A 24,065-nucleotide genomic window follows, 5' to 3' on the forward strand; every position below is an offset into this window, starting at 1 on the left:
AGGGTGGTGAAACACTGGAATGCGTTGCCTAGGGAGGTGGTGGAATCTCCTTCCTTAGAAGTTTTTAAGGTCAGGCTTGACAAAGCCCTGGCTGGGATGATTTAATTGGGGATTCGTCCTGCTTTTGAGCAGGGGGTTGGACTAGATGACCTCCTGAGGTCCCTTCCAACCCTAATATTCTATGATTCTATGATACTAGAATTCTTTGAAGGGGGTCAACAAGCATGTGGAAAGGGGGATCCAGTGGATATAGATTTTCAGAAAGCCTTTGACAAGGTCCATCACCAAAGGTTCTTAAGCAAAGTAAGTCATGATATAAGAGGGAAGGTGGTCTCATGGATTGGTAACTGGTTAAAAGATAGGAAACAAAGGGTTGGAATAAATCATCAGTTTTCACAATGGAGAGAGGTAAATAGTGGTGTCCCTCCCGGGGTCCTATTCAACATATTCATAAACGATCTGGAAAAAGAGGTAAACAGTGAGGTGGCAAAATTTGCAGATGACACAAAACTACTCAAGATAGTTAAGTCCCAGGCAGACTGTGAAGAGCTACAAAAGGATCGCTCAAAACTGGGTGACTAGGCAACAAAATGGCAGATGAAATTCATTGTTGATAAATGCAAAATAATACATATTGCAAAACATAATCCCAACTACACATATAAAATGATGGAGTCTAAATTAGTTATCACCACTCAAGAAAGATCTTGGGAGTCATTGTGGATAGTTCTCTGAAAACATCCACTTCTTGTGCAGCGGCTGTCGAAAAAGCTAACAGAATGTTGGGAATCATTCAAAAATGGATAGATAATAAGACAGAAAATATCTTATTGCCTCAATATAAATCCATGGTATGCCCACACCTTGAATACTGTGTGCAGATGTGGTCATCCCATCTCAAAAAAGATGTATTGGAATTGGAAAAGCTTCAGAAAAGGGCAACAAAAATGATTAGGGTATAGAAGGAGAGATTAATAAGACTTTTCCGTATGAGGAGAGATTAATAAAACTGGGACTTTTCAGCATGGAGAAGAGACGACTAAGGGGGGATATGGTTGAGGTTTAAAATCGTGACTGGTGTGGAGAAAGAAAATAAGGAAGTGTTATTTACTCCTTTTCATAACATGAACTAGGGGTCACCACAAGAAATTAATAGGTAGCAGGAACAAAAGGAAGTATTTTTTCACACAACATACAGTCAGCCTGTGGAACTTTTTGCCAGAGGATGTTGTGAAGGTCAAGACTATAACAGGGTTCAAAAAAAGAATTAGATAAATTCATGGAGGATAGGTCCATCAATAGCTATTAGCCAAGATGGGCAGGGATGGTGGCCCTAGCCTCTGTTTGCGAGAAGCTGGGAATTTTGCAACAGGGCATGGATCACTTGATGATTACCTATTCTGTTCATTCCCTCTGGTGCACCTGGCATTGGCCACTGTCGGAAGCCAGGATACTGGGCTAGATGAACCTTTGGTCTGACCCAGTATGGCTGTTCTTATGTTATAAATACATATCAAAGGGTGATAACTGTAAAAATGAGGGGCAAAAACACCCCAAGTTATCTCTACCTAGCCATCCCTCTCTTTCACCTAAGACAACAAAAGAAACAGCCCTTGGACTTTGGGAGCAGATCGTGGCCTGATAATTTTGTCAGCAATGTTACTGGAAACATGTGGTAAGGAATTTCACCTTGAATCAAGTATGGTTTGTTAAGTTTGAGTATTAGGAAGCATTTTATCTTAATTTCTCTTGTAACCATTCCTGACTTTAATGCCTTAGACTTGTACTCACTTAAAACCTATCTCCTTGTAGTTAAATCAATTTGTTTTATTCTTTAATCAAAACTAATCCAGTGTTGTGAACTGTGTGGGTAACTCCATTTAGGATAGCAAACTGTTGTATACTGATCCCCTTAGAGGGGCAACAGACCTAACATATCTGGAGTGTTTAGGAGAGGGCTAGACAGCGCAGAAAACATATTTTGAAGAAAAATCCAGAACAGGGAGTGTGTTGGGGTCACCCAGCACATGGCAACCCAGACTGGTAGAAGCCAGAGCTGTGACTGATGTATGGCTAGCAGGCTGCAGCTATCCACAGATACCCAGGGTGTTATCTGGAAGGCTGTTTGTGAGCTGTCCAGGTGGGAGCTACAGCAGCAAAGCACTGTGAGGCATCCAAGTTCACAGGGCAGGGGTAACAGCCCCTTACTGGTGTGGATTGCACCCCAGAATGTCATAGTCAGTACTTGGACAGTGCTAAACAATTTATGCCCAATACACCTCTACCCCAATATAACGCGGTCCTTGGGAGACAAAAAATCTCACCATGTTATAGGTGAGACCGCGTTATATCAAACATGCTTTGGCCCTCCCGTTCCTTGTTTACCTGAATGCCCCCTCTAGAGACCTCCATCCCTAATCACCCCCAGGACCCCACCTCCTACCCAATGCCCCTGCTCCCTATCCCCTGATGCTCCGACCTCTATCCACACCCCTCATCCCCTGACAGGCACTCACCGGCAGTAGCGGGAAGTGACGTAATATGGCCCCAGCTCACTCTACTCCACCATCTCCCAGCCACTGGTGAGTACGGGGAAGGTGGGGAAAGGCCCCAGACCGCTCCGCTTTCCTTGCCCCAGCCCCAGCCCCAGCCCCAGCCGTGTCGCTGGGGGCGGGGTTGGGGAAAGGTCCCGCACTCACCTGTGGTGGGAAGCAGAGTGCTGCGGCTGGGAGCTGGCGGAGTAGAGCGGGCTGGGGCCGGGCTGCTCCGCTTCTGCCGCTGCCAGTAAGTGCTGCGGGGATCCCTTCCCCCAAACCCCATTCCCCGAGCGACACGGCTGGGGCTGGGGCGAGGGAAGCAGAGTGGGCGGACCCCAGCCCCTAGCTAAGTCCCGGGCCACTCTGGGGTTGTGGGGCCCCCAAAAGTGCCCCCCCAGCTCTCCCCTCCCAGACCCTGGGGGGGAGAAGCCCCTGAGACCCTCTGCCCCTTATCCAACCCCTCAGTCCCAGCCCGGCCCGGCACCCTTGACACGCTGCTCAGAGCAGCGTGTTGGAACTTTATCGCGTTGTATGCGAACCCGCATTATATTGGGTCATGTTATATCGGGGAAGAGGCGTACTTTTGGCAATTTTGCTGGTGCAAGCTTGCAGAAGTGTCTCAAACTAAAAATATATATAACATCTAGTTTTTTTTAACATAGCATTGAATATTTTGAACAATCATAGTAAAGCTAAAAGGAAACAGGAAAATGCCTAAGATTATAGCTTCCCCAACTATAGTCAGAAACAGGAAGAAAAGATTTATGGAAGTCAAATTTAGTTTTGGTATTCAAGATATATAGTTATGATAAAGATTTACGCAAAGCTTGCACTACAGATAACATTTACAGTGGAGGCAAGACCAGAGAAATACAGGGAGTTAAGTGTATTTGGTTTTGGTGTATAGAACATACCTTAAATACAATAGTCAGATGCTCTGTGACAAATACTGTATATATCACTTATTGGATGAAGGAAAAATGATCCACAAAGGCAAAAGAATGCTATTTGCATTTGTTTGAGGTAGAATATGGCTTTAAAATGACTACTTAGCATTTAAAAGGGTCAGTGAAACTCTTACTTTTTTTAAATTATTCAGGATATGCCACAGATCCAGAAAATTTCACACCAAGACCACTCATGTCTGCAGTGAAATTTTAAGATAATAGATGCTATTAGAAAATAAATGCACAGTACTCTGAGCATCTCTCTACAAGGATTAACTGCTAACCTAGATGGAATATTGAAAAAAATTTCTGTAACATGGATACTTATTTTTTAACCTATCAAATTAGATATGCCACATCCTAAAATGCTTTACATAATTAAAAACAAACAAACAAAAACACCCTTGTCTTATCCTCTAGCCATTCCCTAACTCTCAAATAACTACATGGTCAAAGTCAATGGAGTTATACCATTGGTGAATTAGGCTTACAATTTTTGGTTTGTTCACTGTTTCAACAGCTCTCTAGATCTGGCCAGTATAATGGAGAAGTCACTCCAATGTTATAAAAGTGAGGGTGGTATAAACAAACAAACATAATCCAGATTCTGTTTATCTTGGAAATCCTTGTCTATCTATCTTTAGTGTAATCTGTGCTGATTCTTTATAGAGAATTACCTACAATACTGAAAATAAAATTAACCAGTGATTTATGCAAGAAGTGACGTTTTGAATACCCTCTCCCAAATATTAATAATGGCAGCTTCAGTCTCCAAATCAAAAGATCAACATCCCAAATTTTAAAAAAAAAGTATTCTAGCTGTATTTGTTCAGGTTAGAGAACCTCAGTAATTAAAAACAACGAGGAGTCCTTGAGGCAATTTTTAAAAGTGGAAATTCTTCAACAAAAAAATTTCAAAACCACACTCCAATGAGAAACTGCAGAACTGGAATTAATTTGCAAACTGGACACCACCAAATTAGGTCTGAATAAAGACTGGGAGTGGATGGATCACTACAAAAAGTAATTTTCCCTCTGCTGATACTCACACCTTCTTGTCAACTGTTGGAAATGGGTGACCTTGATTGCATTGGCCTCGTGAGCACTACTAAAGTAATTTTCCCTCCCTTGGTATTCACCCCATTTGTCAACTGTTGAAAACAGGCTACATCCACCTTAATTGAATTGGCTCGTTAGCACTGACCCCCCACTTCGTAAGGCAACTCCCATCTTTTCATGTGCTATAATATATATTCTGCTTACTGTATTTTTCACTCCACACATCTGATGAAGTGGGTTTTAGCCCACGAAACGTTCTGCCCAAATTAATTTGTTGGTCTCCAATGTGCCACAAGGACTCCTCTTTGTTTTTGTTGATACACACTAACACAGCTACCACTCTGAAACCTGTCAGTAATTAAAGTTTTGCACATACTCTTGATCAGTAACTCAATTGCTCACACTAGGTCAGTGGAATCAGGTTTTCATTTTTGATTTTTACAGCAAACAAAATAAACAAAACAGTAAAATATCAGCTTTCATATCCTGCAAAGGGGAAACCTTGACATGACAGTTCCTTAATACATCTTTTCTCACTAGAATCTGGTCCATCTCATTCACTAAAATCCCAAAATGAAAAATAATAATCAACACTCGGTTGCAACAAATTTGGTCCAGCAGGAACAAAAGGGGACCAAACAAGGTTTTGCAAAAAGATAACAATTACTTAAGAAGAGTTATTGACCACCTACATTATACCTATTAAAAAACTACAGTGCACATGAGTGAAAAATATATATATATAATTAAAAAGAAAAGGAGCACTTGTGGCACCTTAGAGACTAACCAATTTATTTGAGCATAAGCTTTCGTGAGTTACAGCTCACACACCAGGCCTCCATGGTCCCATTCCAGTATGCATCTGATGAAGTAAGCTGTAGCTCACGAAAGCTTATGCTCGAATAAATTGGTTAGTCTCTAAGGTGCCACAAGTACTCCTTTTCTTTTTGCGAATACAGACTAACACGGCTGTTACTCTGAAACCATATATAATTAAGTTATCTATTGGGAAATGAAGTCCAACAGAGAACACTAAATAATGATCAGATGTCACTACAAAGCAAAATATGAGGTTTACATGAAAATATTAGCACAAACCAGAATGGCTTAGATTGTGGTGTCATTCTTGTTTCTACTTTGGAACATAAAGTAAAAATCCTTGTTTGTGTAGTGGACTAATTCTATATTGATGATTTCACATTATGTTATATAAACAGACCTTTTGCTGCAATACAAAATAAAAAAATGTTTAGGGATTAATTAGGAGAGCAATCTACTACTGTTTTTCTACGTACACTAATTGAATTATTTTATTATGTTTTTGTACTGAAGCACTTTAACACAGTCTTTGTCATATTGCTCATTATGCTCCACAAGCATTCTGTAACATACAAGACTGTTGTTTTGTTCTTACAGGTTTTGTAAGCTTTAAGATGAGTGATTTAGCTTTAGCTATAACAACTAATGCCTTCCATCTAGATAATACTCCATTTACAAAGCAATCCTTTATAAATCACTTAACCAGACCATATTTTTATATACTACGTAACATATTGTAGGTCTTAAACAACAAAGAATCTTCAGAGACTAAACTTTCATGCCACAAACTTAAAATAAGTGATCCTAAAACAGAGTTTATCTGCAATACAGTGCTAATTCTTGGACCTAAGGGAAAAGTGTGTTTTGAGAATTTAATAAAATTTTGCTTTCAGTTCCTCAAATAAGAGTAATTTGTGCTCATTAGGCTTCATTTGTACATCTTGCTAGCTAAAGGACAGCCAACATTTTTCACTACATTAGTGCTCCTTTAAAAAGAGTGTCACATTTAATGTAATTTACTATCTAGGTATTATGATGTATTCTAAACAAATTTTCAGCAAAAGAAAGCAGAAAAGAAGTCTATGAATTTTGACTCAAAATGTGAGACACATAGTATAGAGCACTGAATTATGTACCAACTTTGTTATGCTAGTGAACTGGAAGGAAGAGCTCCTTCAGTACACTAACCACACATTTGTTTATCATTATTCAACAAGCAAAGGCTAAATGTGGTTCAAACACATAGGTAGTAGATGTGGGATAAATACAAATACCTCCAAAATATCAGGCATCTATTGAAGTGTAAGATGTGAAAAAAATTGAATATTTAAGTCTCATTTATTTATTAATTTGTGATTTTAGTTGTTTTATTACTAAAGGGAAAAATAAACCAATACCTAAGTATTTTAAGACATGCTATAAGGAATTAATCTTAATTATCCAGTAAACTCTTCTGCTTTCACTGAGTTTTTTCTTCATATTTCTTTATTTGGAGTTAGCAGCAGTAACACAGACTAACATACATATGTTTTTGTGCCATGCTGGATCTTAATACTGATTGTAAAAAGTCCAGGATGTTAAAAGAGATCAGATGCTGGTAGATTATGGATGTTGTCACATTTCAAATGATTTTGTCTCAGAACAGACTGGAAACATGGTGGCAATTTTTAAGACAGTTGACATCCAGTGTCTCTTTCCTGAGAACTAGCCAGACTGTCACAATATGGCAATGCTCCAACAAGTAAAAAATAATATGATCACTTCAGAAATAGTTACGGCATCCCAGTGACGTCCAGTATGCTGGATTTGGTACAGTGAGGATCAAACCCTTTGTTTTTGAAGATGGAAATGTTTACTTTTGCTAGAAGAATCTTATATGAGTATGAAGAGTGGTGAACAGATAAATTACCACGGTGAAATTAAGGACAATTAAATGGACACTCTTCAAGGGGGTTATGAGGGTTAACTAATCTCTTGAAGCAGGGATCTGTAGAGGCAATTATTGGAGAAAAGAAAATAATTCACCCGTAATTGTAGTTCTCACAGTATATTTCCCCTTTGCAATTCCATGGTCATCCTAGTCTCCCTTCCCAATTATTTGGGGTCCTGCACTGGTATTTCAAATATTTTTGAAATATATATATATATATATATATATATATATTATTTCAAATAATTTCCCGATGTTTATTTCCCCTCCCCCTTTTGTTCCTCACACGTTCTTGTCAACTGCTGGAAATGGCCCATATTGATTATCACCACAAAAGGTTTTTTTTCTCTCCTGCTGGTTATAGCTCACCTTAACTGATCACTCTCCTTATAGTGTGCACGGTAACACCCATTGTTTCATGTTCTCTGTGTATATAAAATCATCCTACTGTATTTTCCACTGCATGCATCCGATGAAGTGGGCTGTAGCACACAAAAGCTTATGTTCAAATAAATTTGTTAGTCTCTAAGGTGCCACAAGTACTCCTTTTCTTTTTGAGAAAAAAAATTGGGTCTGCAGCCTTTTGTATAGCCTTTCACTGAAAGTTTGTATCCATCAGAGGATATGAGCATGAACCACATGGTCACTGTTTTCTAGGTGGTTCCAGAGCTGCAGCACAGATAATCACCATTTTCAAGAGGGAGCCTCTGCAGAAGCAGTATATAGTGATCAGCACTGAAATTTTAATATTTACCCACAGGTATTCACAAAATTGTATCTGAGACAATTCAGTAGTTCCCTGCATTTAGACCACTGCACTCAAACTGCAGTTATAAAGTAGCCTGTCTCTTGATAGACGTGTTTCCAAGATACTATACACAAAGAAAGTTCATATAGATAGCAATTAGAGTTGTCTCGTCCAGCTAAATCTTTGTGGAACAAGACTTAGGTCTGATTAAGTTGTTTTATTGCAAATGGAATAATAATTAATAAAATTGCTCTATTTTTTTAAACTGAATTTGGGTTGATTGATTTTGTTTCAGTAACCCTAAGTTGCCAAATGCTCTGAAATAGCGGTCTTTTTAAAAAAGAGAATGAAATAATTTAATGCATTTTTTTAATTGTGGAGAAAAGGAACAAGGCATTATAAGGAAAGAAGCTGGTTTTGGTTTTTGAAGACATAAGTAAGTTAAATGTGTTGTATTCTAGTTTCATATTCCATTTTTACCACAAAGTGAGTACGAAATAGACTTGCACACTGATTTTGCATAAATTGAGCTAAATTCGATAAAAATGGCATAATGAAATATTAAGATTAACTGTTTGAGTAGATGTGAAATACAGAACAGAAAAGCCAATAAGAAAAATATTGAGCAAAAAAGAAAGAAAGAAGGGGAACCAACAATCGGAGGTGACGCCGGAGGGGGGAAAGAGGGGGCATGCAGACTTAACTGCCCCCCTCCCCCCAATTTCGGAGAGTACAGAGATGCCCTTGCAGGGCTTGCTCTGCTCCGTCTGCTGGTGCGGGAGGGAAGATTTGTCCTTCTCCTGCTGTGTCTCTTGATCACCCACCCCTGGCACTTCCAGCTCCACTGGGCCCAGGTGGGAAGCTGAAGGGACAGTACAGAGCCGCTTCTAATGCTGGCTGACTCTGCTCAGGGTCGCAGTCTGTGAGAGACACAGTGCTGGGGAGGTGGTGGCACCCGTAACAAAAGGTGGTGCTACCAGCCTGCCTGTAATAGGCACAATGTCATTTACAGTACTGCTAGTATGAGCAATTCCCGAGGACTGAATGGGAACACAAGAATTACCATATTGGATGAGAACAATGGACCACCTAATTTAGTATCTCATCTCTAACAGCATACAGTAACAGATGCTTCAGAGGAGGAGCAAGAAACTCTGTAATGGAATAACCTGGTCAATGGGGAAGTTTCTTCCCAATCCCAGTCAATGGTTACATTTTTGCCTCCATGCATAACCGTTTATATCCTCTATTCTTTTTTATCCTACCAAAAATAACTGTGGATGCTCTTATTATCTATACAATTACCTAATCTTTCAATCCTACTTGGCTCGTGAACTAAATCTCTCTTGTGGCACTGAGGTCCACAGGCTAATTATGAAATTCCCGTTATCAATTTTAAAATTTTGCTTTTCATTTTCATTGATGTTTCCTTGTTCTTCTATTTCACCTTTCTCAAAATACGAGTGCCTAATTCACCTTCTTCGTATCATTCATTATGGTACGTCCCATCATTAAATTAAAATCATACAGGATTCTAGTTGAGAAAAAGAAACACATACTGCATCTCTGATAATCAAAGTCCTTAGGGAAGAATCTGTTTCTCCCTACACATCTGGAAAATTAACACAGATTTCCTGCTAAGTCATGCAATATGTTCCACTGGTTTGTAGAACAAATCCTTTCTAGATTTTCAATACTGTTCATCTATGATCATCAGAAGATATTGGTCTCAAGAACCAAGTTGTTTACAAGGGAAATGAACAAAAGAACAACTAAAAAAGACAGGTTTCAGAGTAACAGCCGTGTTAGTCTGTATTCGCAAAAAGAAAAGGAGTACTTGTGGCACCTTAGAGACTAACCAATTTATTTGAGCATAAGCTTTCGTGAGCTACAGCTCACTTCATCAGATGCATACTGTGGAAACTGCAGAAGACATTATATACACAGAGACCATGAAACAATACCTCCTCCCAACCCACTCTCCTGCTGGTAATAGCTTATCTAAAGTGATCACTCTCCTTACAATGTGTATGATAATCAAGTTTGGCCATTTCCAGCACAAATCCAGGTTTTCTCACCCTCTTCCCCCCCCCCCCCCCAAACTCACTCTCCTGCTGGTAATAGCCCATCCAAAGTGATCACTCTCTTTACAATGTGTATGATAATCAAGGTGGGCCATTTCCAGCACAAATCCAACAATCACATACCACACAACAGAACCACTAACCCAGGAACCTATCCTTGCAACAAAGCCCATTGCCAACTGTGTCCACATATCTATTCAGGGGACAGCATCACAGGGCCTAATAACATCAGCCACACTATCACAGGCTCGTTCACCTGCACATCCACCAATGTGATATATGCCATAATGTGCCAGCAATGCCCCTCTGCCATGTACATTGGTCAAACTGGACAGTCTCTACGTAAAAGAATAAATGGACACAAATCAGATGTCAAGAATTATAACATTCACAAACCAGTTGGAGAACACTTCAATCTCTCTGGTCAAGCAATTACAGACATGAAGGTCGCTATCTTAAAACAAAAAAACTTCAAATCCAGACTCCAGCGAGAAACTGCTGAATTGGAATTCATTTGCAAATTGGATACTATTAATTTAGGCTTAAATAGAGACTGGGAGTGGCTAAGTCATTATGCAAGGTAGCCTATTTCCTCTTGTTTTTTCCAACCTCCCCCCCAGACGTTCTTGTTAAACCCTGGATTTGTGCTGGAAATGGCCCACCTTGATTATCATGCACATTGTAGGGAGAGTGGTCACTTTGGATGAACTATTACCAGCAGAAGAGTGAGTTTGTGTGTGTGTGTGTGTGTGTGTGTGTGTGTTTTGGGGGGGGGAGGGGTTTGAGAAAACCTGGATTTGTGCTGGAAATGGCCCATCTTGATTATCATACACATTGTAAAGAGAGTGATCACTTTGGATGGGCTATTACCAGCAGGAGAGTGAGTTTGGGGGGGGGGCAGGGGGGGAGCGGAGGGTGAGAAAACCTGGATTTGGGCTGGAAATGGCCCAACCTGATTATCATACACATTGTAAGGAGAGCGATCACTTTAGATAAGCTATTACCAGCAGGAGACTGGGGTGGGAGGAGGTATTGTTTCATGGTCTCTGTGTATATAATGTCTTCTGCAGTTTCCACAGTATGCATCCGATGAAGTGAGCTGTAGCTCACGAAAGCTCATGCTCAAATAAATTGGTTAGTCTCTAAGGTGCCACAAGTACTCCTTTTCTTTTAACTAAAAAAGAGGATACAAGGGAAGATCAAGGTAGTGGATAATTTATGCATATTGAGAATGGCTGTAAAGCAAGAGGCAATTCTTATGCTAACTAACTGAATCCAACTTTAGTGTTGCACAACTGACTGTGCAATGTAACTTCTTCTGGCAGCACCCTGAGGTGCTGGGTAAAACACATAAGCAAATTCCATATATACTGTCAGTTTCCACGGTATGCATCCGATAAAGTGAGCTGTAGCTCATGAAAGCTCATGCTCAAATAAATTGGTCAGTCTCTAAGGTGCCACAACTACTCCTTTTCTTTTTGAGTTTCCATTATCTCACATTAACATAGCGTAAGTGCTGCAGTGTGAACAATGGAAGTCTCATTCACAGATCATCAGCTAGCACCCAGGCATCAGGATTGCCTAGGCAACAAGAAATGGGAAGATACTGAGTGCTTGTAAGGAGTATTTGGATAAATCAAGAAAAAAGAAATGCTCTGGAAGCAGGATACACATTCATTTGCACAAGACACAGTAGCTTTTGTTCCCACAGAATAGTTTACATCAATATCTGATAAACATTCCACAATTTCTTCTACAACACTGCACAGTAAGAAAAAAAGTTACTCTCGATTAAGGAAATGTCTCTCTGCAAGAATGTAAAAGGTTCAGAATGTGCTTTTAATCACCTGCCTCACACTTTTTACATGCATGTGGCTCTTGCCTCCATTATAAAGGGCTCATCTACATACAAACTGCACAGATAGAGTTGGTCGGAAAAATTTTGAAAAAACAATTTTTCATCTGAATTTTCCACTTTGTCAAAATCTAAATTTTTTGCAGAATCAGTTTACTTTTGACAAATTACTGCTGGAAACCTGCTTGTCTTCCTGCCAGGTCACACCAGAGACCTTGGAACTTGACAGCCAATACTCAGAGAGCTTCCAGTCTCCCTGATAGTCCACTAGGTTAGCTGCCATGGAGCTGCAGACTGAAATTGACATGATTCTTAATTCATAATTCTTGTCAGTCTTCTGCCTACTACTGAAGAGCAGTCATGAAACTAACAGGAATTATGTCAATTTCAGTCCACAGCTGCTAGGGCTTCCAGGATTCCTGGCTCAGCTGCAGCCCAGCTGGTAGGCAGCTGAGGATTCTGGTGAGCATATTTTGTTTTGGAAACACCACATTTCAGTGTTTCAGGAAAAAAAATAGTGGGTTTTTAAGTCCTGTGAAAATTTTTGAGTTATTGTTTTTTCATCCTGAATCTGGATGAAAAATGTTTCTGAAAGCTTAAAAAAATTGCAGAACTAAAATGTGGTTTCTCAGCCATCTCTGTGTAACTTAAATTGATTTAAACAATAAGAGTTTTCTTTCTACACTCTCAGTGGGGGGATCAGCCGCTTCCCGTTCCCCCCCCAGCTACGCTCCCCCGCCCCTAGGAGCCAGAGGGACCTGCCAGATGCTTCCTGGGAGCTACTCCAGGTAAGCACCACCGGGACGCCCCACCTCGCCCCCCGGCAGCTGCCTCTGGCTGATAGGGGTGGGGTAGGCACTCACTACGGTGACCCACAAGACCCTCTTGCCCGGTTCTGGGGGCAGTCAAGGGACAGGGGATGGGGGTGGATGGGGCAGGGGTCGGGGGGGGGCATCAAGGAACACGGGTGGGGGGTTGGATGGGGCAGGAGTGGCGGGGGGTGAGCAACGACCCCCTCATGGGGTGAGGAGGGAACCCGTTGTTAAGATTTTGGCAGCTCATCACTGGATGTATGGATCGAAGAGAGCCCAACTTCTAAAAGTCTTAGGAAGTCAATGTAGAAAACCTTTTATACACCTACAGCCAAAATTTATCTGGAGATCGAGAGAAGAGCAGGTCTCTCCCTGCCTCCCTATGCACCTCTTACAGTGTGCAAGACTATGGACATCTTTGATTGCCACATAATTTAGGTGTGATGTGCTTCCTAAATCACGGGCATCTTGCTTATATCATAACCTGTATCCAGAAACAGCTACTGCAAGTGACATAATCGTCATAGGTCCTGTCCACACTACTAAAGCTGTTATACTACTATACCTAAGAGTTCACATAGAACGTTCTTCTCACCCAAAGCAAGATTTCCTGAGGTTTACATTTTCATATTACTACATAGTATCAGTTTCTGTCAAAGAGCACACATACAAATCTGAAAGAAAACCAGTAATCCACCATTCAGAAGGATCCATTGATTTTTACCGGAAATTGATTTAAAAATAAATTAAAAAGCATAATACATGCATTTAATTTGGAAAATAACCTGAATTCTGACACAGTATTGATGCTGTTTTGAACTAAAATATTTTAATCTAATAGATTAAATTAAGCATATGCTTACCTGATTTGAGTATCTCATGCTGACATTCCGCTGATCTTGTGGAGGTATGTAACGCCCTATTGGATCAATGTCTTTGGGATTTACTAATCCATCAACTGAAAGTAAACCACAATTGAAACATTATTAAAGAGTCTGAGCACTTTCAAGGTAACATGTATTCTATTACCAATATTATGTAATCTATTAGTATTACTTTCATTAATGTAGACACATAGCATAGAAATAGCAGCTTCAGGTACTATTTTGAAAGGACCACTACAGTCTCTAAAGACAGGCAATCAACTCCCAAACTCTTTTCTCACACAAACTGACCAAGTGTTGCCTTAAATCCCTTCTCAATAACAACATCTCTTCCCATGTGTTAATTTCCCCAAAGCATCCTACAGCTGCATTTGTTCCTGGATCTGTGCTCATGTTTGAGACAGGCGACAAGCCATAATGTGCCAAGACTGTGATGTGGTTTCTGGCACAATTAAAGTTGTGACCAAAACAGCGAACGTCCACTGAAGTGGGTATAAAAGCCCAACAGCCATACATAGCTTGTTCAGCCGTGATGGCATACCTATTGTAACAAGGAAATCATCAGGCACTCATGGATGCTACAAGAGAAGGTGAATTTCCCCTATAAACACTCAACTCTGACAGCTTGGCATTGAAAGAAAAATTCGCTTTTGATCCCAAAACTGACAGTCACCCATAGCCCTAAGCACAATGGAAAGCCTGCAAAACACACACACACACACACCCCTGCACTAACCACATAACAATGTTTAGCAAAATAGGTGTATACAATTGATACAAAACACCAACCTGAATGTCAATAAAAAGGAAAGGAGGGGGAGGATGCAGGGTCATTGTATTAATGGTGAGTGGAAATTATGTTCTCACTCCTTGGAATTGAACCTTATATCAGCTCACAGGGAAGGGAATCAATCAACAAGTCAGTGGGATTCAAAACTATGAGTAGAGTAGTTGAAGAAATGGAATAAGTTTTCAGGTAAGAGTATTTGTGCAGAAAATTTTTGCATTCATCCAATATCATGTTACTCATCTGACCAATCAACCAGTGATGATTCATACTGAACACCAGCATATAACTGTTAGTGATCAACCTGTAGTAGCGAATGCAACATGGGAAAAAGTTAAATAAGAAGATAAGAGGAAAGACACCAATGATAACTTAGGAAATGATTCAACATGATTAATTACAGGACAGAAAAAGTAACAACAGGAAGGGAAAGAAAGTAAAACAGAAGCAAGGGGATGTAGCAAGTAGAGCTGGTCAAACAGCTTGGCAAATATTTCATTTGATTTATTTTACCAGTATTCATCAGCTACAGAGCCGATCAAATACTATTTAGCAAACCTATTAGATTAATACCATTGTAATTCATCAAATATATTCAATACCTATTTCTTCCAGCTATTTGACCAATCTTAGTAGGAAGTGGCATCTAAAACATTAAGTACAAGATTGACTGCTAATATTACAATTAAATATACGAAACAATAAACAGTACACAACTCCTTTATTCACTTAATTTGCAGCAAACGTGGCCTGGTAGGTAGAAAGGGGGTGGTGGTACAAATATAGTCTCACCCTGGCTAGCCAGCGTATTGCTTCACTGGGAGGAGTCACATTCATTTTTCAGCTCTGGTCAGAAGAATGGGATCATAATTGGCAAGTTGTGAAGAAATGTGTCCACAAGACCAACCCTCTATGAAGATGTCTACTTTGTGAAAAAGCGCCATCTCTCCTAATGCACAGTGCAATATTGAAAAGTGTTTGAAAGTTGATAGAACTTTATTCTTATGAATATCCCCCCACTCTTTTTTCTTTATTCCCAAACTTTATTCTCTCATCGGATCCTTGACTTTGTATTTCAGGTGATTTACCAGCAATGACAATTTTCTCAATCTCAATGAAAATAACTAATTCGTTTAGTCATTATGGAGTTTTAATTGGTGACCTAACTTTCTAAGGAGTTTCGAAGTTAGGCCAGTCATTGGCACAATAAACCGTAAATCTGGCATTTCCTGTTCTGAGTGCTTAATTGTGCAATCTTCAAGTTTTATTAAAGGAGTTATTGGTTCAGAATATGATTTTAATGTATTAGGGTGGAGTATATGATGTTATAATGCTGGCAGGGGAGTGAAAGCAAAGGTTAGTGGCTGAAGGATAGAGAAGTGTATGGGGGGGTGGAATCAGAGGAAAGCTTGAAACTTTAAAACGCTGACAGGATGTTTCACACGTGAAGGAACATGGGAAAACACACAGGTACACTGCCATTGTAGGCAGTCCCATCATACCATCCCCTCCATAAACTTACCAAACTCAGTCTTGAAGCCAGTTAGTTTTTTTGCCCCCACTACTCCCCTTGAAAGATTGTTCCAGAACTGAACTCCACATATTTATCAAAGGAGAGGTAGTGACGGATTTTTATATACACACACATACAAAATAACTATCCAGAGTCCATTCAAAACTTAAATCTGGATATGTATATTGGTTTAAAAAAATGTTGACAAGAAATATATGTTTTATTACTAGCAGTGTTATAAACATGATTTGAATCTAGTTTTATCCATTTCCTCTTACCCAGGAGTTTTGCAATGATGTACAGTGCCTGTCCCCACAAGAAAAGCTTTCCATCACGTCCACTGTTGCTCGGAAATCGTTTCTGACTACCAGGATTTTTCTTTTCTAATTCAACAAAGTCAGCTGGCACATAATAATACCTGGGTACAACAGGATATCCTGTGGAATTTTAAAATAAATACATTACGTAAATATATAAAACTATTTCCCTTATAAAACTGAAGTGAATTTAAAATGGAAAAAATATACACTGATAATCTGTTTGAACTGAAAGGTTGCCAGCATTGTGTTATCCTTCCAAGGCAGTGCAGACTGAGAGCTATATTAAACATTACTTTATTTATGCCTGAACATCATTTTTACATGATTTCTTTACTGAACAAATGTACCGTCTCTTAATATTCTATTCAGGGCAAAGCAGAATAAATATTTATTTATAGATAGCAAAAAAAGGTATGCTGTCTAGAAATTAGCAAAATACTCACAGATAATCAAAATTACTTGGAAATAAAGAGGTTTTTTGCATTTCTTTACAAACTCAAAATTAGACCCATTTTGTGAAAAAAATCATAAAGATAAACAGATTCTTTTCAAGGAAAAATAGCTTTATAATAAATCATGTGTAAATTCCAAGTTTTTGCATGTATTCAGTGCAAAGTTAGATATTTAATCAAAATCTTGCTTTAAGTAAAATTTAACTTCTATGAAATTGCATGAAACAAAATGGCACAATTATTACACTGGCACACAGGAGGATAGAAAGTGGTGTTCCCATGGAATTACCAAGTGTGTTTCTGTGAATTACTGATTCGTAGACCTTATTTCATTACCATGTAAACTGGCTGAATCAACCATTTAAAAACAGAATTATAAAACATCTAGATGATTACAGTATGATTTGGACAAACCAGCAAGCCCCTTGCAAACAAAAAGACTGTGCCTCACTAATTTTCTAGATTTCTTTGAGCATTTCAACAAAACAGCCAATGAAGGCAAATCAGCTGACAATATCTCTGGACAAAAAAAAAAAAAAAATCACTCTCAAGAGGCTAATACAGAAATTAAGAAATAGAATGACATATGAAGTACTCTAAGGGACTAGAAAATGGCTCAAAGTCAGAAAAGTTCAGATCAAAAATAAATGGTGATGACAAAGGTTAACAGTCAGCACACAAGATTATTTTTTAAGATCACGTTGCTTAATGTATTAATCAATCATCTGGAAAAGAGGATGATCAATGAGGTGGCAAGATTTGCACTGTGGTCGGCTGCAGTATGACAATTCTTAAATTCTTGTGAGCAATTGACTCAGTTTAATTAAAACTGCAAGATCCAGGAATGATACAAAGACTAGAAGATTCTTGCATAGACAAAAATGAATACCATAAAATCCACAATGCCATAGATGTGTAGAATATCTGATTATTATTAACAAAACACATTATTCTACGAAACTCAAAACTTTAGGCTTGGATTATCAATAGTCTAAGCCTGAGCTCTATTCAGACCATTTTTGTTGTTTTCATTTAATCCGTGGTCTCCTTATTCATTGTGGAAAAATACCCACTCAGTCCATCTGTGAGCTTCCTAGTATGCAGTTCCACTAAAACTGTAGTTCGAGTGATTTAGAAGACAGAACATTCCAAATAATTCTAAAATACTGTTATTTTCACAGCATGCTAAATCCAAACTAGAATCTGTATCATATTCAAATACTGAATAATTTTTAGAGCACTCTTGCTGTTGAAGCTGAGAACCAGTGCATAATTAAAGCAGTTACTTATATTTGTCTCAGAGTGGAATATTTTGACATTGGGAATATTAGTAACTAAACTTTCCAAGCATAGTCATCGTAATCTTTGTAAATAATGAAACAAAACAAAACAAAAAAAGGTTTCTGAGTAAACCTTGCATTTAAACCATCATCAATTCTTTTCCCAGATAATGAACTCCTTTTCTAATTAGATATGTTTTTACGGAAGAAAAAAAACCTAGGTTTTATATTATAAATTATAATAAAATTATGATATTATATATTATATTAAGTGCTGTGAAGCATTACTCTCATAACAATATATTCTTTCCACATTACTTTGATCTTCTGTTGCTACAGTATTTGCAAAAAAATTTAGAAAACTTAAGTATACTTATAAAACGTTCAGATAACCCAAAGGAACCTACAATTCCTTGAAACTACTATCGCAGACTACCTTCAGCTGACTGTTGAAGCAAAGGATCCAGAAGCTCCTGATATTCCTTTACTTGTTCTGCATTTCCTCTAAAAACTCCTACAAATAACCAAGTAAAATTTCAATTAATAAACAACTTTTTTTTTTACACTTGAATTTAGCAATCATGAAAAGGTCTATACTAACATCGCTGATGACTGGACCCGAATGAGTTATCTGCAGAATGGATCCAGCACAGGCAGTGCCAAAGCAGTGTCCCCATGCTGCCCTGCCAGTATGTCTCAGTCCTGACCTGGAGGGAGCACTCTAAGGTCTTGTCTATGCAGGAAAGCTTTTTTGGGTATAACCTAAGTTGTGAATTTAAACCAATACAGTTATATCAGTATAACCCGCACATGCAGTCACCCATTTCAGTATGAGTGCCTTTTTTCAATTTAGTTTATACAAGCTGGGAAGAAGTTTAAGCTAAAAAAAGCCACTCTTATACCAGAATAATGATGTCTATATGGGAGATGGTGGGGGGTGGAGACTTCTATCAAGGTAACAGTTCTGCTAAACCTTTCCCTCACAGAGGAGGGCTAAGGGCAAGATGGTAGTAAAGTCTCTATGGCCATATTCTTTGACCTTTGCTGAGACTGTCAAGGAGGAGGCTGGAAGTGCCAGCTGCAATTTTTTTTTTTAAATGATGCAATATGTGTCCATTTTTAAAAAGTCAAATGAGGCTACCAGACTCATTTCACACAGGCTTCTTAATAGCCACCCAATAGTAAAGCTAGAGAGCTAGTATTCTCAGTGTAGACTTTATATCCCACTGTACATGCTCTGAGCGATCCAGTCTTTCCTGGGCAAGCTCTAGGTCTTTAGGATGGACTTTTCAGATACCTGAAAATTAGGTGTCCATCTCCCATTGAATTTCAAAAGAATTCACATGCCTAAATCCTATAATGCCCCTTTGAAAATCCAATCCAAAAACCCTTAATACATTTTATGAAGGCACAGTATCTTTAATACCAAGAGCAAAGTTGGGAGGAATCAACTACGCTTGACCTTGAAGGGGTAAAATTGTGTCTTGAAGGGGTTTGGGGACGGTTTACCAACTAGGAAAAGTGGAGGGAATTTGGGATGTGCTAATTTCCTTTAATATACATCAGCGCTACTCTGGAGCTCTAAAGCTGATTCTCTTTTGACGAATAGTAACAGTCAATTTTCAAACTGTCATAACATCTTATACTTGCTCCTCCGTTCTGCCATCAGGTTCCCCTCATACCCTTGTCGCGAAGGATTTCTGTAGTTTCCAAAAATCACAGAGAATAGCAGAAAACGGGCACGACATTTCCCAATAATGAAATGTGCTTGTCTAGCACAATCCCCTTCTACACTCTATGATTCATCCACAAAAGATTAAAATTGCTAAATAATTTTCTCCTGAGAAAGGCCCCACAAGGAAAGTACCCTGGTACTGAGTCTGGAAGAAATACATCTGTGTGTGACACTGGGAGTCCTGAAAACATAGACCACTAAAAACACACGAACTGAAAAAAAAATAGTATGATGCTCAGAAAAAAATTAAACAAACACATTTTTATTAAACATATAAAGTTCTTAATCTACATTTCCCTAAACTCTAAAATTTCTTCTCATAATCTGTTTTAAGCATACCAATGTGGCCAACTGGCTATTCCAATTAAACCAGGGCTTTGAAAAGAAGTCTAAACTCAACCTTCATAACAGAATGTTGATGGGAAGTTCTCTGAACACACTATTTAGAGGGTTTTTCTTTTTCACCCAATTTTGTAATACTAAAGGGCAAGAAAATATCTTAGCAAACGTATTTCAATATATTTTGGAATATTGCTACGTATACAGCATATGTAAGAAGAGCTAAGGAGAAATAAATGCAACAGAAAACAAAACTGCAAATCTTGGCAGGTGAAGGTTTGTACAAGGAAAAAGGGTATGTTAAAAACACATTGAGACTATAGAACAGTGACCTCTCGTCAACATACTTTTGAGCACCGTGTTGACATGACAAAGAAATGAATATTTTGACAGCATTTATTTGCAAATTATTTCAATTACTAGATGTTAGTAAATAAAAATCATCACAAGCTGCATGTGAAAATCCAGTAGCCATTTATACCAAACAACATCTGGAAAAGGGCAAATAAAAAGTGTGACATATGCGAAATTTAAGAGACAGCTCCTGTTAATGTTAAAAGAAAATGCAAAACTAATTCCAGAATATATAATTTTCAGAATCTCATCCACTCCTCCCAATTTCAAACATTAGAAAGTTGTGATTTGACAGACAACAGAAAAGCTGACATGTATATCAATAAAATATTGGAAAACCTGTGTTACCTCATGGTATAACAGAACAAAATGCTTTAAGCCAAAATTAATTATTGTAGATGTGTATATTTGCTGGGAAATGTGTCATTTTATTTTAGAAGAGCACAGAAGAATTTCATTGCTGTGATGATGGTTATTTTTTTAAATGATCAGTGACTGATTTTAAGAATCTCTGTTACCACTGTCTGTATTCCGCTATTCCACTCAAGCCACAAAGCTCAGAGTACCTTTGCTGAAATAATTTCCCCTGTAGATAAGAGCGGGTGGGGGTAGGGTGTTACGTGATGACAAACTGCTTCCAACAGAGTAAGCATTCATGGTAGGGGTAATTCACTCTTTCTGAAATTTCATTTTCCCTTTCCAGTTTTATTAGTCTCTCTCTACATATTTCAAATTTTGTATTAACTTTAGGTGTGGAGATTTGGAGATTCAGAGATGTTTTTTCTCCCATACTGAGAAACATATACTTTCTTTCGTGGTGATGGTTATTCTGACCAATATTTTATCCCACTATGGCTTCTACCACTAAGTCATGATATAATGTAATAAGATTTGATTCAAAAATTTGAAACACTTGTTTACTTCATGTCTTTCAGCCAATTGCCTCCTTTGATCATTGATTTTCTTCATTTGTTTATTTTACAACCAGCGGACAAGGTACTTTATATATTTTCCTGGGTGGCAGTTGGATGAAGGTTTCTCTGGCCTGCCATGGACATTCTATTTTCATTATTAACCCACAGTTGTTTTCATCACTACATGAGTTTAATATTACAGACCAATGAGCAATTTGGAAATAGCAATTTTCCCACATGCAAATAGAGAACTTATTTTTAGAGTGGCATTATGGCAAAGACACCAAGCAGCCTAACTGCCTTTTGTAGTAGAGGTTTTTGAAGCCTAATCTTGATGGCAAAACATATTACAAAAAAGAGAGCAGCAGATATTAGTACTCTGAATGCACACATGCACAGAGGCAGCTAAATTCACATTTATTTTATTCAAGAAGATGAAGGTATCAGAAGCGAAAGGCTATAACTGTTTTTTAAAGCTATGAAATTTGTAGTTTTTCCCTCAGCTTACAGAAGTAAGAGAGACAACATTCTCTTAACCATTCCCATCCACAGTTAGTAGAACAGTAAACATTTTCTGCTTGTCTAAAGCTCCATGTGAGGGGAACCTATCAGAGCCTTCTCTGCAGCATATTTGGCTTCCTTGTGAAAACTGCAAATGTCTATTCCTAAAGGAAATGTTCATTTGTGTATTGGCATCCTTACCACTCCTCACACTGTAGTCTACCTACCCAAAATAGAAAATCTGATCTGCTGCTCAGATAATAAAGGGAATTTCTTGGAAACAAATTGATGGCAAAACCTTTTTTAGAAGGTTCTGATCTACTCTGTTGAAATCCCCTCTACTCAACCCTCTTTTCCAAAACTTCCTTGGCTACCTCCATAAGAGCTTCTGCTTCCCTCCTTCCCTTCATTGTTCTCCTCCACACCTTCAACAATTCCAATAACCTCTCTGACATGTCTCCAAAACTTACAGGCATCTTGTAAAGAAATTTAGCTTTAGTATTCTCCTGCCACCAAGAGATCTCTGAGTTGCTTATTTATCCTCTCCTGCATTCTGCTTGATTTACCACAGCACACCCACTCTTTTAGAGATTTGCTGCAAAATCCAGCTTTCCTGTACACTGCTCTTTAGAAGCCCCACTTTCACCTCTTTCACACACTGGAGTTTGGTGCATCTCAGGTCCATTGAGAGAGAGAAAATGGGAGGTACCAAGTTCTAGTAAACACACAGCCAGGTACTGCAATGGTGGAGTCCCTGATAACCTAAAGAGAGTAAGAATGATGGATGACAAGAGTAAGGAAGAAGATTAATGGTAGGCATTTTAGGGCCCATGGATTAAGGGAGGTGATTGCTGGCAAAGGAAAAGCTAAGCCGCTCCCACAGGTTTAGTTAAAGATTGAAGCAGGATCTGAACTTCTAGAATTGTGTACTGTGTCTGTGAACCATGCATCGTTATTATTAACTTAAGTGATTGCTATCTGTATCTTTGATTTTATTCAAAGAAATGGTTCACCCTAAATATCTGAAATAATTCATTGTATTTGACTCATGAGGCAGACCTATCAATGAGACATTTGTATCACTGAATTACAGTTTACTCTTGCAGGGAAGGAAAATAATTTCATTTCTGTTCTCTAAGGACCAGCCTCTAATGTCTTTACCAAACACTAGTGTCAAGCCATACTTACCATCAATCATCATGAAAATAAAAAACAGAGGAAATTCACACTCAATCCCATCAAACAGCTAAAAAGAAAAAAAAAATCAACATTTTAGTTTAAAAGAAATGCATTCAAATACACTTTTAAACCAGAGGATAAAAATGAATACAAATTATTATTTTAGTACATTAGTTCTTCATTTTAAAATACAGATCATTTTTCTTGTTTCATGGAGATTTATTGTGCTTTTAACATGTTATAGCATATATTCAAGTAATAAATTTACATAGTCTAAGTTATATTCTCAGCAGAAGATTTTTTATTTAATTAAGACACATCTGAAAGTATTTGAAGGAAAAATGGAAACTTAATTCAGACAACCTTTACTGATAGACATTAATATTCAAAAACACAGTGAAATTGTTTTTAATATACCCAGACTGTAGCCAACTGTGAAATTAAATTAAGTGATAAATAACCTGCCTATTTGTTATGTGAAACCAGCTGTTCATTGAATTTAAATGTAAGCACATTTATCATCAGACAAATCAATGATTAAACTGCTGACTTAACATTCTCTCAGAACAGCACATGCAAAGATATAACACATCTCAATCAAATGGACTGCACAATTCTGCGTAATCTAATAACTCAGAAGTTTTTCCAGTTTGTTTCCTCCTAAAAAAAAGTACTGAAACATTCTCAATCTTGGAAGCTCACATTTTCACGTGAGAAGAATATGATCTAGAAAAAATAATATAATGTTCTGAAATACTAAATACAAATTTAGTTAAATACTAAAAGTAAAAGTTTAAGTAAGGCCAGCATTACCTAAATTACCTAAATACCTAAATTTGAGTTAAATTTAGTTAAATACTAAAAGTAAAAGTTTAAGTAAGGCCAGCATTACCTAAATTACCTAAATACCTAAATTTGAGGCCCCCCCTGAGCTTGAGGCCCAGACCAAATGCCCTCCTTGCCCTGGGCAGATGTACAGTAACTCCTCACTTAAAGTCGTCCCAGTTAATCTTGTT

At 38.3% G+C, this 24,065-nt stretch overlaps 1 protein-coding gene across 4 annotated transcripts in view; it reads right to left on the reverse strand.

Moving 5' to 3' along the window:
- PHKB (phosphorylase kinase regulatory subunit beta) overlaps window positions 1-24,065 on the reverse strand; it is a 216,756-nt gene that overhangs the window by 63,842 nt on the left and 128,849 nt on the right. For all 4 annotated transcript variants that reach the window (XM_048816935.2, XM_048816937.2, XM_048816934.2 and 1 more), the window contains 4 exons: window positions 23,059-23,116; window positions 18,464-18,541; window positions 16,254-16,412; window positions 13,655-13,749 (listed from right to left, as the gene is read on the reverse strand). In XM_048816935.2, coding sequence (XP_048672892.1) covers window positions 13,655-13,749; window positions 16,254-16,412; window positions 18,464-18,541; window positions 23,059-23,116 — 390 coding nt within the window. The remainder of the gene's footprint in view (window positions 1-13,654; window positions 13,750-16,253; window positions 16,413-18,463; window positions 18,542-23,058; window positions 23,117-24,065) is intronic.

Source organism: Caretta caretta, chromosome 12 (assembly GCF_965140235.1).
Source record: "Caretta caretta isolate rCarCar2 chromosome 12, rCarCar1.hap1, whole genome shotgun sequence".
NCBI classification, from domain to species: Eukaryota; Metazoa; Chordata; order Testudines; family Cheloniidae; genus Caretta; species Caretta caretta.